The sequence below is a fragment of the Medicago truncatula genome, chromosome 5, assembly GCF_003473485.1.
Source record: "Medicago truncatula cultivar Jemalong A17 chromosome 5, MtrunA17r5.0-ANR, whole genome shotgun sequence".
NCBI classification, from domain to species: Eukaryota; Viridiplantae; Streptophyta; class Magnoliopsida; order Fabales; family Fabaceae; genus Medicago; species Medicago truncatula.
In genome coordinates, this window is record NC_053046.1 from 6,856,249 (window position 1) to 6,870,713 (window position 14,465).

At 34.4% G+C, this 14,465-nt stretch overlaps 3 protein-coding genes across 3 annotated transcripts; 2 read left to right on the forward strand and 1 right to left on the reverse strand.

Moving 5' to 3' along the window:
• Positions 1-593: 593 nt before the first annotated feature.
• LOC11425311 (probable WRKY transcription factor 65) lies at positions 594-2,024 on the forward strand. Its single transcript, XM_003611787.4, has 3 exons — positions 594-937; positions 1,026-1,178; positions 1,646-2,024. The coding sequence occupies exons 1-3, from the start codon at positions 669-671 to the stop codon at positions 1,758-1,760; spliced, it is 537 nt and encodes a 178-aa protein (XP_003611835.1). The 5' UTR covers positions 594-668; the 3' UTR covers positions 1,761-2,024.
• A 288-nt stretch (positions 2,025-2,312) lies between these two features.
• Positions 2,313-8,394, reverse strand: LOC11413486 (nuclear pore complex protein NUP58). The gene is made up of 6 exons (XM_003611788.3): positions 7,641-8,394; positions 7,425-7,539; positions 5,900-6,367; positions 4,388-4,916; positions 3,008-3,042; positions 2,313-2,841 (listed from the first exon to the last, which is right to left on the reverse strand). Exons 1-6 carry the CDS (start codon positions 7,922-7,924, stop codon positions 2,803-2,805), a joined length of 1,470 nt encoding a protein of 489 aa, XP_003611836.1. The 5' UTR covers positions 7,925-8,394; the 3' UTR covers positions 2,313-2,802.
• A 1,536-nt stretch (positions 8,395-9,930) lies between these two features.
• Positions 9,931-14,191, forward strand: LOC11409424 (cell division cycle-associated 7-like protein). Its single transcript, XM_003611789.4, has 5 exons — positions 9,931-10,342; positions 10,466-10,699; positions 12,777-12,860; positions 13,274-13,403; positions 13,489-14,191. The coding sequence occupies exons 1-5, from the start codon at positions 10,071-10,073 to the stop codon at positions 13,924-13,926; spliced, it is 1,158 nt and encodes a 385-aa protein (XP_003611837.2). The 5' UTR covers positions 9,931-10,070; the 3' UTR covers positions 13,927-14,191.
• The last annotated feature ends 274 nt before the right edge of the window (positions 14,192-14,465 follow it).

A 14,465-nucleotide genomic window follows, 5' to 3' on the forward strand; every position in this document is an offset into this window, starting at 1 on the left:
CGTAAAAATTTAACATGTATTTTGAATCAGTGAGTAGATTTTTGTATTAAAGCAATTCAAGTCAAACCCACAAACTTCCCTATTTTCTTCTTTTTGATGGAAACTCTCATGTTATTATTCCATATATACGTCTAATTTTCATAAAACAAATCTGATATTTTATTGAGAGGAAGAGAAATCCTATAATATTATGAAATATTATAGTAATAACATTGTAGGGAAGAGCGAGCTTAAATGCGGATACATATTCAGCTACAGCTAAGATTGAAATATTGATTCATTATTCCTTAAAAAAAAAAAATTTGATTCATTATGATGATAATTTAGTCTGACCTCAACATTGTTGAGAAATGTTATTTAAACTTGATTTAATTATATTGTCCGATATTTTAAGTGACTTTTGAAGAAAAAAATCAATTAAAAGAAAATTAATTTTCAAATTTACTTATAACTTGGGGTATAGATTCAGTTTAAATATAAATTTGTTGAAAAATCAAGTTGGGTAGTTTTTTCTAGAAAAAATGTTTGATAAAAAAATAGTTAACGGTAGTTAATTTTTAAACTGCTTTTATAATCACCCAATAATCTCATTAAACTTTTGAAGTCACTCAAATGGTCAAGTGATTCACACTCCAGTTCAAAGTAAAGCTGCCGCTACAACATTAACAATGCCTACTCTGCGAAAGCGAAGTCGCAGAGAAATTGTTGAGAATCCTCCTCAATCTGAAATTGAAATCCCGATGAAAGATCACAAAAACAAAAAGTCTGAATACGAGCTCTCAAGAGAAGAAAGAATCCGAGAAAATCGTGAAAGAATGGGAAAATTGGGTCTTTTCGACATTTCGCTCTCCCTCAAACCTAATCCACCTTCACGTCCAACCGCATCCAAGAAGCCCAAATCCCCTGTTTCTCTCAAACCATCTCGTCGATCTACAAGGTTCTTCCATTTTCACCCTCAAAATTCAATCTTTGATTATATCTACCATAATCCCAACTATTCTTTTTTTTTTTTCTTTGGTTTTCAGATTGCAGAATGTTGCTCCGATTCGTTACACTGAAGAAGCAATTAACAAGAGAATTTACTGGAAAAAGAAGGTGAAGAAAACTCCTTCCAAATTAATGCCAGACAGCTACACGTGGTTGAAATACGATCGTAAACAGATCAAGGGCTCAATAAGGTATCTATGTATTTTACAAACTTCATCTAACTAACCAATTAGTCCTTAACTTTCTGGGATGCAAGTCCCTAAAAAAATACTTTACTTGGTGTGTGTTTGGTATGGCCTTGAAACTTAATCACGTCTGGGTAGAAGCAATGTTTTCCAGCTTCAGCCAAATCACGGTCAAAGTGCAATGGAAATTGGTTTTGGGCTTCCAAATTTTGGAATCAAATTCATATAAAATTGTTAAAATAAAAATATAGATATTTAACTGTAAGCAAATAGTCAAATAAAAGGATTAACTTGAGAATTTAATAGAATAGAAAATAATTTTTGAAATACTTGTAATTTCATGGATTTATTTGAAAGTGTTCTATAAAGGAGAGATTAATCTGGTGGTTTATTCAATCTTGACCGTTAGTTATGTTTTAACTTTTTGTTTAGAACTTGTTTCCAAAAGTTGATTTCTTCTTTGTTTTACTCAGAGATTATTCCGAGTGTAGCACGGTGAATTGCCCAGCGAAGAAATACGAGGATCGTGCACGAGATGATCCAACGGTGGTCATCGTAACGTACAATGGGGAGCACACACACCCATAGTTTTTGAAGAGACATGGGTGGCATTGAGGGAAGAATAGTTGAGATGACACTTCATTTTTATTATTTTTTGTTCATTCTTGTACCAAATGTTGTTTTATCATTAGCATTTCTATCTTCTTGTTGGATAGAATAGCACTTACAAGAAGACAAAGTCGATGGATAAATTGATTATGTCTTCTATTTAGCCAACAACAACAACAAAGTCGATGGATATTTCACACCAATAACATGGTTATAAAAAATGTGATAAGAAGTTAGAAGACACTTTTGTTGTTATATATGTTTCTAGGTTAACTTCTTAAGTAGTTATATGAACCCGTTTGATAATAACGAATTATATCAAGTTTAAAGGATAATTGCTCTACTGCTCAAGAAAAATGTAAACATACAAAATATTATTCATTATTTAAACGTACAAATACTAGGAATCAAATTAGTTTTTGAAGGAGGAATCAAATTAGTTGTTCAGTAAGTTTGAGATTGCAGAATATGAACTCTATATCATATTGTATATGTGCGGCGTCAACTACAAGTTTAATCACCATTCCAAGATAAAAATTGAAGGCCACGTATCCACATTGAAATGTATAACTGTATAAGTAAACCGGAGCCATACAACTGACTAGGATCTGATATCTCTTACAACAATGAATGATGGTTCAGTGCTCAAGCAAACCAAGAAAGAAACTATGACTACAATGTGCCACGAAATAAGCTAGACAAGCTACAATTCAGGAAAATTTATCATTCAAAATCACCTAACCTAAACAAATGTTAAGTAAATCAGTTCAACAGTAACCAACTGGAAATGCCTAATGGAAGAACTGACAACGAACTGAAACAAGCTAGAATCCAGATGCCAATATGCACGACTAGTGTCCTCAATGCGGCGTGTCTGCATTCCAAGACACCAATCAGATAATAGCAAAAGTCATTTTAAGACCATCTAACAAGGAAAGACCAATATTTCAAGTGACACATTCATGTGTTTGGTAGCAGAAAAGGATCCCATCAATTTCATGATTTCAGAAGATTGCTTCTATTAGCGCCGAGCAGTTCTAGATTTCGACCGTGGATTTTTCTGCAATGACATCATAGAAAAGAAGACTTAGAGGGTGCAACCTAACAAACCATTAAAGAATCACAAAACCAGCAGATCACAATGCTTAATTCTATCAAGGTTAACATTTTTTAACTACCAACAGAAATAGTCTATTTAGTAAACCAGAGAGGCTAAGTTTACTTACAGCCCCAAAGCTTGCTCCTGATCCTGTCGCAGCACCTGTGTAAGAAAAAATGGTCAGTATGGTCTGAAGATAACATTAAGAAAGATGAATTAAATCCCAACCACCCTCCTTTTTCTTGTCAAAAAAAAAAAAAAAAACAAGAGGGAGGGAGACATTAATTTTCAATTTATTTTTTATCTCTTGCAGTCAATTTCAATAATAATGCGTCAATTATTTCAATCAGATTTTCAGCATGAACCGGACAAACAAGCTGGTTGGATTGGGAAAGTAGGGAGGGAATTTTCCCTGCTGCTAGATCAAATGACCCTAAAATGCTGTTCCAAAACAAGATTTCTTTTAAGAAGCAAAAGACTTATATTAAGAAAGGAATACAAGGAGTATTCCAACCCAATTAAAAAAGCAACTACAAAGGGTAAAGGTACCACAAAACAAAATCACAACCAAAAAAAAAAAGGATCGCTACTAAAACCTGGACAAACATTGCACAGGATAAACATTCCACTCATAATAGAGGCATGCCGATGAATTAGATCGTGCCAAAAATCATTTCCATGCTTTCACGTAAACTTCATAGTTTAAACCAATTAATGTTGTTATATGATTAGAACAGTTTAAACTGTCACTTATTTGGTTGCCTATATATAACCCAAATTCAATCTCACTCCTATTAACATGTTCATTCTAGGACAAATAAGAACTTTGTAATACAAGGGTTTGTCGTCAGTTCATAACGAGATGCTTCATCTCTTTCTCTTTTACTTATTTAACGAGACTAATATAGGATGAGAAGCTTCATTTCTCTCTAACTAATTTGATGCAGGACTGGTAGAAGTTAAAAAGAAAAATGATAGTTTGAGTAGTGAGTACAATAATTTAATATTTATTGTATGTGATACATGAATTTATTTATAAACTAAATATACGTATAGCCAAGGTTGTCAAAATCGGGACTTCACTTCAGGTCGAAAGGGAATAGCAAAATCGGGACTCATAAAATTGCAATCAAAACCTAGAACCACTCTCTTTACCGGTACAATGACTGGTTTGGTTATCATTATAAAAAGTGGTTTTAATGACCTAATTGCAAACAAAAATTGCTTCATGGAAACTGTATCTCCCCACAAAATCCCAATCTTGCAGGTTAACCCGTTATTCTTTTCACTTGAACCACTCTTGTCCCCAAATATTCCTTAAGAGCCCTAACTTCCCTTAACTTCTTCCTTTAGGTATCCATAGAAGACCTAATTTTGTTCTTTTAAATCCTATATCTTCTGTTCTGCTGCATTAGCCTTGATTTTCAAATCCATCTATAACAGCTATGTATTTTGTGAACACTTTGTACATAAGATAACAAAGAAAAAGTATGACCTAAGAAAGTACCTGAAACATAGGGAGATGGAAAGACTGAAGTTCCAGCCGGAGTTGAGTTAAACAATGGCGTACTATTACCGAACAGAGAGGGAGTTGATGTTGCACCAGGTAAGGATGATGAGGCAGAACCAAAAAGTGAGCCTTGAGGCGTAGAACTAGATGGTGCAGGCCATGAGGCTCCTTGAGCAGGAGTTGTTGGTGTTCCAAACAAAGATGGCGTAGTTGATGGGGCTGAAGACGGTGTGTTAAAAAGAGATGAACCACTTCCTATTGACAAAGACGGAGTTGTTGCAGCGGTCTGTTGGGAAACCAATGCTCCTTGAGTTCCTGAACTGGAAAACAACCCAGCAACTTGAGTTGAGGGTTGTGAATTTGCAGGTAAATGCAATGTAGGGTGAACTCTTTTTGATGCTGCTTCTTGTCTTGCAGTTTCTCGCCGATCAGCCTCTAGAAATGGATCATTCACCTCCCCTCGACGGCGCTGATCAGCTAGGTATGCTGTTTTCATGGATTCCATGTACTGGTGAATGCTCTCCACCTGAGCATTATTCAATAACAGGTTATTATTACCATAAATTAGAATTGGTAAAGATTTTGGACCATAATTTTATATATGTGCTTGAAATTTTTGAACAAGAGGACAACCACGTGTTATCATCTCTAATACACCTGAATTCTGTTCTTGTTTGTTACAAAAAACAAGAAATGAAAGATGGTGCAAAGGTGTAGCATTTTCATAGTAATTGTCATTTTACAGATAAAACAATGAAGACTGGCTCCTTACAAGAACAGAAAGCAATGGAAATTCAGAAGGAAATATAAGAAAAGCAATAAAACAATGAAGACTAGCTCCTCCAAGAACGGACACTAAGGAAAATAAAGGAAATATCAGAAAAGCAACGTTTTCTCTGCCCTATGGCATTAGCCCCCCTATGATCAAATAATTATCTGATCCTCCCATTTCTCCAAGCTCCCCCATGAAATCCCCCCTCTCCAAATGGGTTCCACATCCCTTCGCCAATATCCTCCAACTACCTGTCCATTTTGTTGGACACCGTGTCGCCACCTTTTCCTCATAATATACTTCTCCAAACACATTTTCATTTCTTCCCTTCCTCTCTTCCTTCTCTGGTAAACTTGACTTATCCATGACTTAGAGATCCATCATAGTTGCATATTGAGAATATGTAATGACTTCAAATTTAAATTAGTGTATACTATGCACGTAGATATGAGCCAAATGAATGAACTACAGGGTGGAATCAGTTTTAACAAAAGAGCTTATAACTTGACATAAACAAATGGAAGAAAAAAAGTCTTTTGGCAACTTAAATTGAAAAAATGATAAAAACAGAAAAGATACAAGTGATTAAAGTATCAAGATTCAAAAGTTTCATGTCATATTCCAAAAAGTAACAACAAATAGATAGAGTTTAATCCATAAGATTCATAACAAAGTGCATACAGTCATAGCTGTATGGTGCGATATCATTTTAAAAAGATATATTTGTTTCTCTTTACCTTTGCAGCCACGTGAACAAAAAAGTCATGTACATTTGTCATGACTTTGGGAAGAGATTGCAATAACGAGGATCCATTACTGGAAGCATTTTTTTCAGATTCTAGGAGAAGCAGCTGCTCTAACTCTTGAATCCACTGATGACATTCACCAATATATTTCTCAAATCTAAGAATTGTTTGCTGTAAAAAGGGTGATGGTTTCTTCGGAAGACCACTGTAGAAATCAAAAACGGGCACCATAGATGTAGCTGGTGGTTGGCTGTTCAAACTAGGTGTTGTTGCTCCAGGAGTCTGTGATGGGGCAGTGGCACTTGATGCTCCCCCACTAGGATAATGGAACCTTGGACGTAGGATCATAAAGGATCGAACAGCAACCTCTGTATTACGTAACATATCTTTAACAGCCGACGTTAATTCCTGTAGCAAAGTTTTCTGCCGTTCCATAGCAGTGCTGATTCCACCAAGTTCCTATTCAACATCAGAGAATATATGTTATTTCATGAACAGATGACATTAAGCACAATATTAAGAGAGAATGGAGCATTCAATCATTTCAAAATATTGGTAGAATGAAAAAAACTGCTTAACAATAAGTAAAAAGTAAACAGAAATAGAACAAAGGATTTCAACCACATCATAAAAAGCCTGCATGCTTAAACATCTCTAAAAAGTAGGCTTGTAAGTCTGGTCAGTGGCATTTGATGCATCCATTTCAGAATGTTAATAACCACACACTTCCCTTAGATGACAAACAAGATTAATTCAATGCTCAAAGATCGTGTTATTTGAGGGAACATACGTTGATAGGACCGGGGGTCTGGGCCTAAGCTCAACAATTAAGCTAAATAAGGAAGCTAGAGAAGGAGTAGCATTGACAAGTCATATGACTCCACCGGAGTGGAATGTCTACACGACTAGAGCGAGAGAGGTGATAAGGAAAGGCATTGAGAAACATGGTTACTGGTTAGGAGTATCCGATACTTTAAGTGAGCTTCTGCTCCATTTCCTACTTAATACAAACAGATTATCTTTTCTCAATTCACAGTTCTATCATACCTTCTGCCCAAATGAACTACTAATTAAATTTCATATGATTCCTTCACAAAATAAGAGAAAGCAAATCACAAAAGTTAAGAGCAAACTATCAATTAATTGTGATATAACTTCCTACCCATTCTATACTATCGAAACAGGAACTAATAGAAATTTAAATTTTTCCGTGGCCAACAAAGGATGGTATAGTAATATGTATGTTGTTTCTGTTAACAGACAAATAATAGAAATGGACAGCATTAGGCTCTTGTTTAGCTGCACGCAAAACTCTAGTAACAATAGCTATACTGTTAATTGTCAGCAGAACATGTTTAACATATAAATTCAAACCAAATCATACACATTAAATTTATTTCCCCGTAACTAGAAAACATTAATCCTTATACTTATATCGTGTCTATTTAGCATATAAATTTGAGGAAAAAAGTCATAAAACTGCACACTTTTTTGCCTATATGGTCTAAGAGATAACCTGAACAATGTGGCTAGCATCAACCTCAAATCCATCGTTGGAAACAGACGAATCATAAAGACGATTACACTGATCAAGTCTTTGACTTTCATCTCTATATTCCAATACCCGTTCTCTGTATAACAACATATAACAGTAATTAATGAACTAAAATCACAACATAACAATAAACCATGAAATAAAAAACCTAACTTTACATTGAAAATTAAAACATACTCAATCTGAAGTAGAAATTTCTGCGAATCAGGATGTAGATCTGCCCAATTGGTGCTGTAACTCGCAGGTGTTTTATCGTTCGTGAACAAAAACAACTGTTGCTGTTGTTGTTGCTGTGCTTGAAATTGTTGCTGTTGAAATTGTTGTTGTGGTTGAAATTGTGGTTGTTGTGGCTGGAATAAACTACTCTGTTGTTGAAAAGGAGATTGTTGTTGTTGTTGTTGTGGTTGAAACAGAGTTTGTTGCGGTTGAGATTGTTGAGGAGTTGAGAAATTAAACGCCATTGTGAAAATCGAAATCAAGAAGAACCCTAGTTAAACCCTAGAAACAGAGGGAATGAAATTGAGAAGGTGAAGAAGCGCGTTGAATGCACGCGCGCAAGAACGCGACTTGATATGGAACTTGAACTCGAAATTGAAATTGTTACGAATTCATGTTGAAGAATTGAGATTGAGGAATGAATCTTTGATTATGAACCAAATTCTCAAATCCCGCGTTCAGAGTGAAACACTGTCTTGTGTGCTCAAAAATAAAAATAGGTTTTTTAACGTCTTAGTCACGTTGCGATACTTTGAGTCAAACAACAAGACAAGAGTTCGCGTTACTTTTAAAATTTAGCATTATTATTCAATAAAATATTTATTTTGTGAAAAGAAGCAAACTATTTATATTATTTTTCTTACAAAACTTAAAATATGTTTGATCCTTGTTTCCCAAAAATATATATATATGTTTGATCCGCAAAAAAAAGTATTGAAACTTAAAAAAAAAAAAAATATTGAAAAAAAAAAACACAAACGGAATCACGCAACATAAGACATAACAACTAACTTTTATGTTCTTTCTTAAAAAAAAAAACTAACTATTATGTTCTTGTCAAAAAAACCAACTTTTATATTATTGAACAATTTTTTTGTCTTTTACTATCTAACACAATTTTAAGTTTATTTAAATTATCATCAAATTAAACAAATGTTTGTTAATGAGTTCCATCAAAAAACAAATTATTAGATTGTAGAATTCCATCAAAAACTATTAGAATATAAAATATTATTATGGTATTAGAGTCTCTCAAAGATTCATTGGACATTTTTCTGTGTTTCAAGTTGATGCTCGACGTTTGTCACAGTGAGTTGTTGGTGTGTGGATTTGTTCTGTATTGGCGGTTGGATTCATGCCTCAGTCCTCAAGGATTAGGTTCGGACACACATCATGTGTTTTTACAATTTGGTTGTATTCGTGCAGGGTTTGTTGCGTTGTGCATGTGGTGTGTGTTCATGTTCATTTGCTTGATGTTTTTGACATGGTTTATCCTTTTCGGTGGATTCCACTTTCATGTATTGGTGGTGTGTGTGATTTCTGTCAGAGTGAAGGTACGCTTTTGTGTGAATTTAATGATTCAGATTTTTTGTCCCCTAGTCTATGCATTTTTTTTATTTTAATCTACTTTTCTTTCCCTTATAAATGCACAGTATTAAATATAGTGTTAGATATGTTTTTGATATACCTTTTGTTTTTAACATAATTTTCGTTTTAGTCTCCATAAAAAATTTCTTCAACTTTTAGTCTCTAAAGATTTTTCATCATCACTCTTGGTTCTTGCTTTCAAGCCAATTCATGTGTTTCATTCAAAATTTTGATTTTTTTTTCGCAATCATGTTCAAAACACTATAAAAAACTTCTAAAAAAATAGATTTTTTTTTTTCACAAAACATATTAAATATGAAATTTTATGTTTATGGTGTTTAAAAATTTATGTTTTTGTCCCAAAATATTTTGTTAAAAAAATTATAATTTTTGTTGGAGAGATATTTTTATAATATTATAAACATTCATTCAAAAGTTCATTCAAAAATCTAAAAGGTACACGCGAGCCTCATCTCAAAAAATAGGGTGCATACAACCTCACTTAAAAGCAAAGACTAGAAACGTGGACAAACAATATTTTTCGACAAAATGTCCAAAAATAAAATAGGGAGATTAAAACAAGAAAAAAAATTAAAATATTTTTTTTAGTTAATGTGATATTGGTACGAAGTCTCCATCATCACTTAACAATAGCTAATCTCTATTAAGTTAACTCCCTCCGCCCAACTATTTTTTTTTTCTTAAGTATGGATCAAGAATCAACTTCTACCATATTCTTAAAGGACTCAAATCCTTTAACATTTGAAGTCTCACTCCTTAAAAAAAAATAAAAAAAATTGAAGTCTCACTATCCATCCATTATTAATAAAATTAAAATATTTTATAAAAGTTAAAAACATATTTTTAACCAAGGCCATTAATTTTGGACATTCTCTCTTCCCTCCCATTACCATAGTCTCCTCCACTTCGAAATTCCATATCAAACCCACTCACTGAACTTGACCGTTGAAGTCTCACTGTCCATTTCACACTTCAAAACCTAAGCTTATATCATCATCATCAATGCCTCCTCTACAAAAACGAAATCGAACTGAAATCGACAATCCTCAACCAGCAATCACAATGAACAATCATCAACACAAAATATCTGAATACGAACTCTCAAGAGAAGAAAGAATCCGCGAAAATCACGAAAGAATGGGAAAATTGGGTATTCTCGACATTTCACTTTCCCTCAAGCTCAAACCTAACCCACCTTCACGCAGAACCCCTTCTAACAACCCTAAATCCCCAATTTCTCTCAACCCTTCTGGCCCATCTCGCCGATCTTCCAGGTTCTTCCATTTTTGCCCTAAAAATTCAATCTTTCATATGTTTAGCTAAAACCCAACATTTTTTTGTTTGATTTTTGTATCATGCAAAAAACCCATCATTTTTTATGTTAATTTTGTTTTTAGGTTGCAGAATGTTGCTCCAATTAGTTACTCTGAAGCGCAAGTGAAGGGAGAAAAGCGTGAGAAAAGTACTAGGATTGTGATAAGAGAAGGTCCTCAACCTGAGATTTACACTAAAGAACATGAGAAGCTTTTGGGGAACACCGAGAAAACTTGGGAACTTTTTGTGGATGGTGTTGGGAAAGATGGGAAACGGATTTATGATTCTGTTCAAGGAAAATCTTGCCATCAGTGCAGGTAAAAGTTACTACTTACTGTATATGAAATTGATCATGAATGGTTAGTTGGTTACCATTTATTTAATTTAATGTTTGAATAGCACTTTCTAGATATGATTTATTGTTATTTTTTTGCTAGAAATAATAACATGCTACTACTATTTTTTTTGTGCTTGTATTTAATGTACTAAGTGATATAGTGTAGGATAGAAATGCATCAATTTAATTTCTGTTGGAAAATAAAATGACACTATCTATGAGGATATGATTAGAAATGACAATATTAGACAGAGAGTTGGGGTAGCACCTATAGTGAAGAAGATGGTGGAAAACAGGCATAGGTGGTTTGGACACGTAGAGAGAAGACTTGTGGATTCTGTAGTAAGGGGAATAAATTAGATGGAGGATAGTCAAACCACTAGAGGAAGAGGAAGACCTAGAAAAACTATAAGAGAAACTATTAGGAAAGATTTACAGATTAGTTACTTGGGCCAAAATATGGTTTATGATAGAACATTATGGCATAATTTTATCCATGTTGCTGACCCCACTTAGTGGGATAAGGCTTGGTAGTTGTTGTTGTTGATGGGTTTTAGTTGGAGTTTTCAGTAAGTGCATTTCAACAGCTTGTAGCAGAGTTTTGCTGGTTCTTGACTCTTCAACCTTGGAATAATGTTCATTGTTTTATGGAGTGTACCGGCACCTTCTTCAGGTAGAACAATAGTGTGATAAGTGATAATGTTATTTGGTTTTCTAAGGATTCTTATGCAGTACATCTGGTTCTAGTGATTCCAAAAGAGAGGATAGTGTACCAGAATTTGTACAACCCACTATTGTTTTGCGATTTAGTACGAAGTGTTGTCAAATAACAGCGATAGTGTTGCAGCACAGCGAAATTTGAACAAACCACTTTTTTTTGCGATCCACAATTGACAACACTGGTGGTTGACCATTTTATTGTCATGAATTTGTTGAAAGTTTAACCTTGTTCGAGTTTAATTTAGCTAAATAACTGTTAAATGTGACCTGAATAAACTTGATTTTTTTTTTAAGAAGACGAATAAATTTGATTAAGGTATGCTTGTTTCAAGATATGCAACAACAATTCTGCTAGCGTGACTTTGGGGATATTACATGTTCTAGTTTGGAACATGTGTTCTTTTAAACAATCTGGGTATTATTGCCTACTTTTCATTCCTATTATGTACAGGGTGGTCATCAAATATTTTTGTTCGAATAGAAGATAATTTAAAATTCAACCCACTGTAACTTTCTATTACCAGTCACCACCCATTCTAGCACATTTTTTTTCCCTTCTATTTTTGGACTAAATAAATTTTAGAAACATTATTTGGAATATTATGTACCAAACACATATGTGTATTGTACTTGGAAACAATATTGCTGGTAGTGGTATTATGATCAATTTCATTCCTGAGAATATGAATATGATCCTATAACTTGAAACAAATTTCTCTATATGTAAGACATCTTTCTGGTTTTAACTTTTAATCCGCTAATATTACATACAAAAAGAATTTGATATGCTTTTTACCAACTGATAACAATTTGGGCGGTCATGTCGAAAAAAAGTGCCAAACACTTGATCACTGAGTCAGGGGAACATATTGGGAATGTTTATTCTAGCAAGGGAAGTGACATTGACACATGTTGAGGTGTGGGGGACGTGGTAGTTATGCTATTGAGGAGGGGGAAGGGGATTTTTTACAAGGTGGTCACTAAGAAGGGGGTACTGGAGAGTTAAAAGCAAAGATTTTTTTATGCCAGAGTGTTTGGCTTTTAGACCTGGGTCCTGAACTCTTTAGAGCTGTGGAGTATTTTGTTATTATGTTCAGAATTTTTTTTTTTATTTTTTTTTTTAACTGTGGACTTGGATTGAGGCACTCTTGTGAAGTTACATTCATTAGCAGTGAGTTTCCTTTCTTTTTTACCTCAAATCATAAGCTTTGTCCATAACCTTGCCTCATTTATGTGGCCAAGTTGACACAGTCTATTTTTACCATGCCTCATTTGTGTGATCTATCCATCTAATTTCTTGATGAACTTGCTCACTGAATGAAAACAATGTCTTGTAGGCAAAAAACTCTTGGTTATCGAACACGCTGTTGCGAATGCCACATGGGCCAGGGGCAGTTTTGTGGAGATTGCTTGTACATGAGGTATGCTTTCCACATATTTTCCCCCTAACATATGTATGATGGTAATCGATATTTGAGTCTCCCTGTGCTTGATTTGGTTGGACAAATTAGGATAATGTTGATGCTATAGTTTCTAGGTTGATATTTTTCCTATCTTTCTTGATTTCTTGAATAGTAAAACAAGTTGTAGACCACTTTGGTTGGATGTCTCATTTCAGTTGCACTTGTACACGAGGATGTCTTTGCAAATATGCCATTTAATTTGAACTATATAATGCTGTCTTTGGGTTCTTTCTTGGATATGTTTCAACTCTGGCATAATTATGAATCACAAATACTGAAAATGGTTCTAGACATGTTTCCATGTGTAGATTAGAATTTAATAATACCTTGGACCTGATACGGCACGTTGTTTTCTTATCATGTTCTTGTAGATACGGGGAGCATGTAATAGAAGCCTTGGCGGATCCAACTTGGAAATGCCCACGTTGTCGTGGAATTTGCAACTGTAGCTTATGCCGTAAAGCTAAAGGATGGGAGCCTACTGGGAATCTGTATAGAAAGGTTACTCATAATTCTTGGCTAAAATTGTGTTACTTTTTTTCAAAAGATTGAGTTGTAGCTAAGCTCAAATATCTCCTTATTTTAGGTATTGCAGTTGGGATACAAATCAGTCGCACACTACCTCATCCAAACTCGTCGCTCAGATACAGTTGTTGAGATAAATGATGATACTTGCAACCCAGTTTTAGATACAGATGTTGAGAAAATTGATGATGCTTCCATCCTAGTTTCAGATACAGATGTTGAGAAAATTGATGATGCTTCCAACCCAGTTTCAGTTAAAAGGTCTCTACCTTTCTCTGATGAGGTCAATGAGAATAAGCTTGGACCAAAGCAGTCTCTAGCTAAAGCTGAAACTGATGGGGACGAGGTTGTCGCAAAGAGATCATTGATTTTCCCTGGTGATCAAGATAAGCTTGAAAAAGTTGAAGGTTCGGATAGCGTCATGCTACTTGCTTCTTCTACCAGACCAAGCCCAGACAGTATTGCTGGAAGACTTAGGTCTAGGGTCAAAAAGCCATGATGATTATAGTTTCTTTAATTTAAGCCGAGCTATGTTAAGAGAACATTGTGTTTTGAAATTATCTAACTTGATAATTTTGGGAAGAAAACCTCTTTTGCCATAGTAACAGTAGTATCAGCATGTGAAACACTTAAGCACCAACCACTGTTGATTTTAATTGAAGAGTAGTGGTATTATGTGCATTTCTCAAAATATATTCAGCACATCAAAGATCAGTGGCCATATTTTGAATGTCTGGCATTTTTTGCTTGAATCCTTTCACAAACTACTGGAGTTATGTCAAGTGGGCAATTTTTATTTGACATGTTTGAGTCTCACGAGAACAATTAAATATAATAAAGATAAACAATTTAATCATCAAGGTCAAGTTATTATATGAAATTAGAACACACTTACTTGATGAATGAAACCATGATTACCCGGACTCGTTGAGATTTGAGACAAAAGTCTTCCTTTTCCTTTCACATGCTCCAGATTTAGGGTTTCCAATGGGGCAAACCACTAATGAGCATAATAGTCAGAGTGAGTGATGACAAAGG

Bases quoted from the DNA above. Each gene is read 5' to 3' on its own strand.
- LOC11425311 (XM_003611787.4), top strand. From the start codon at position 669: ATGCCTACTCTGCGAAAGCGAAGTCGCAGAGAAATTGTTGAGAATCCT. The intron at 938-1,025 runs GTTCTTCCATTT...TTTGGTTTTCAG, and splicing joins CCATCTCGTCGATCTACAAG to ATTGCAGAATGTTGCTCCGA. The intron at 1,179-1,645 runs GTATCTATGTAT...TGTTTTACTCAG, and splicing joins CAGATCAAGGGCTCAATAAG to AGATTATTCCGAGTGTAGCA.
- LOC11413486 (XM_003611788.3), bottom strand. From the start codon at position 7,924: ATGGCGTTTAATTTCTCAACTCCTCAACAATCTCAACCGCAACAAACT. The intron at 7,540-7,640 runs GTATGTTTTAAT...GTTGTTATACAG, and splicing joins AAATTTCTACTTCAGATTGA to AGAACGGGTATTGGAATATA. The intron at 4,917-5,899 runs GTAAAGAGAAAC...AATAATGCTCAG, and splicing joins TTGTTCACGTGGCTGCAAAG to GTGGAGAGCATTCACCAGTA.
- LOC11409424 (XM_003611789.4), top strand. From the start codon at position 10,071: ATGCCTCCTCTACAAAAACGAAATCGAACTGAAATCGACAATCCTCAA. The intron at 10,700-12,776 runs GTAAAAGTTACT...AATGTCTTGTAG, and splicing joins AAATCTTGCCATCAGTGCAG to GCAAAAAACTCTTGGTTATC. The intron at 12,861-13,273 runs GTATGCTTTCCA...ATGTTCTTGTAG, and splicing joins GGAGATTGCTTGTACATGAG to ATACGGGGAGCATGTAATAG.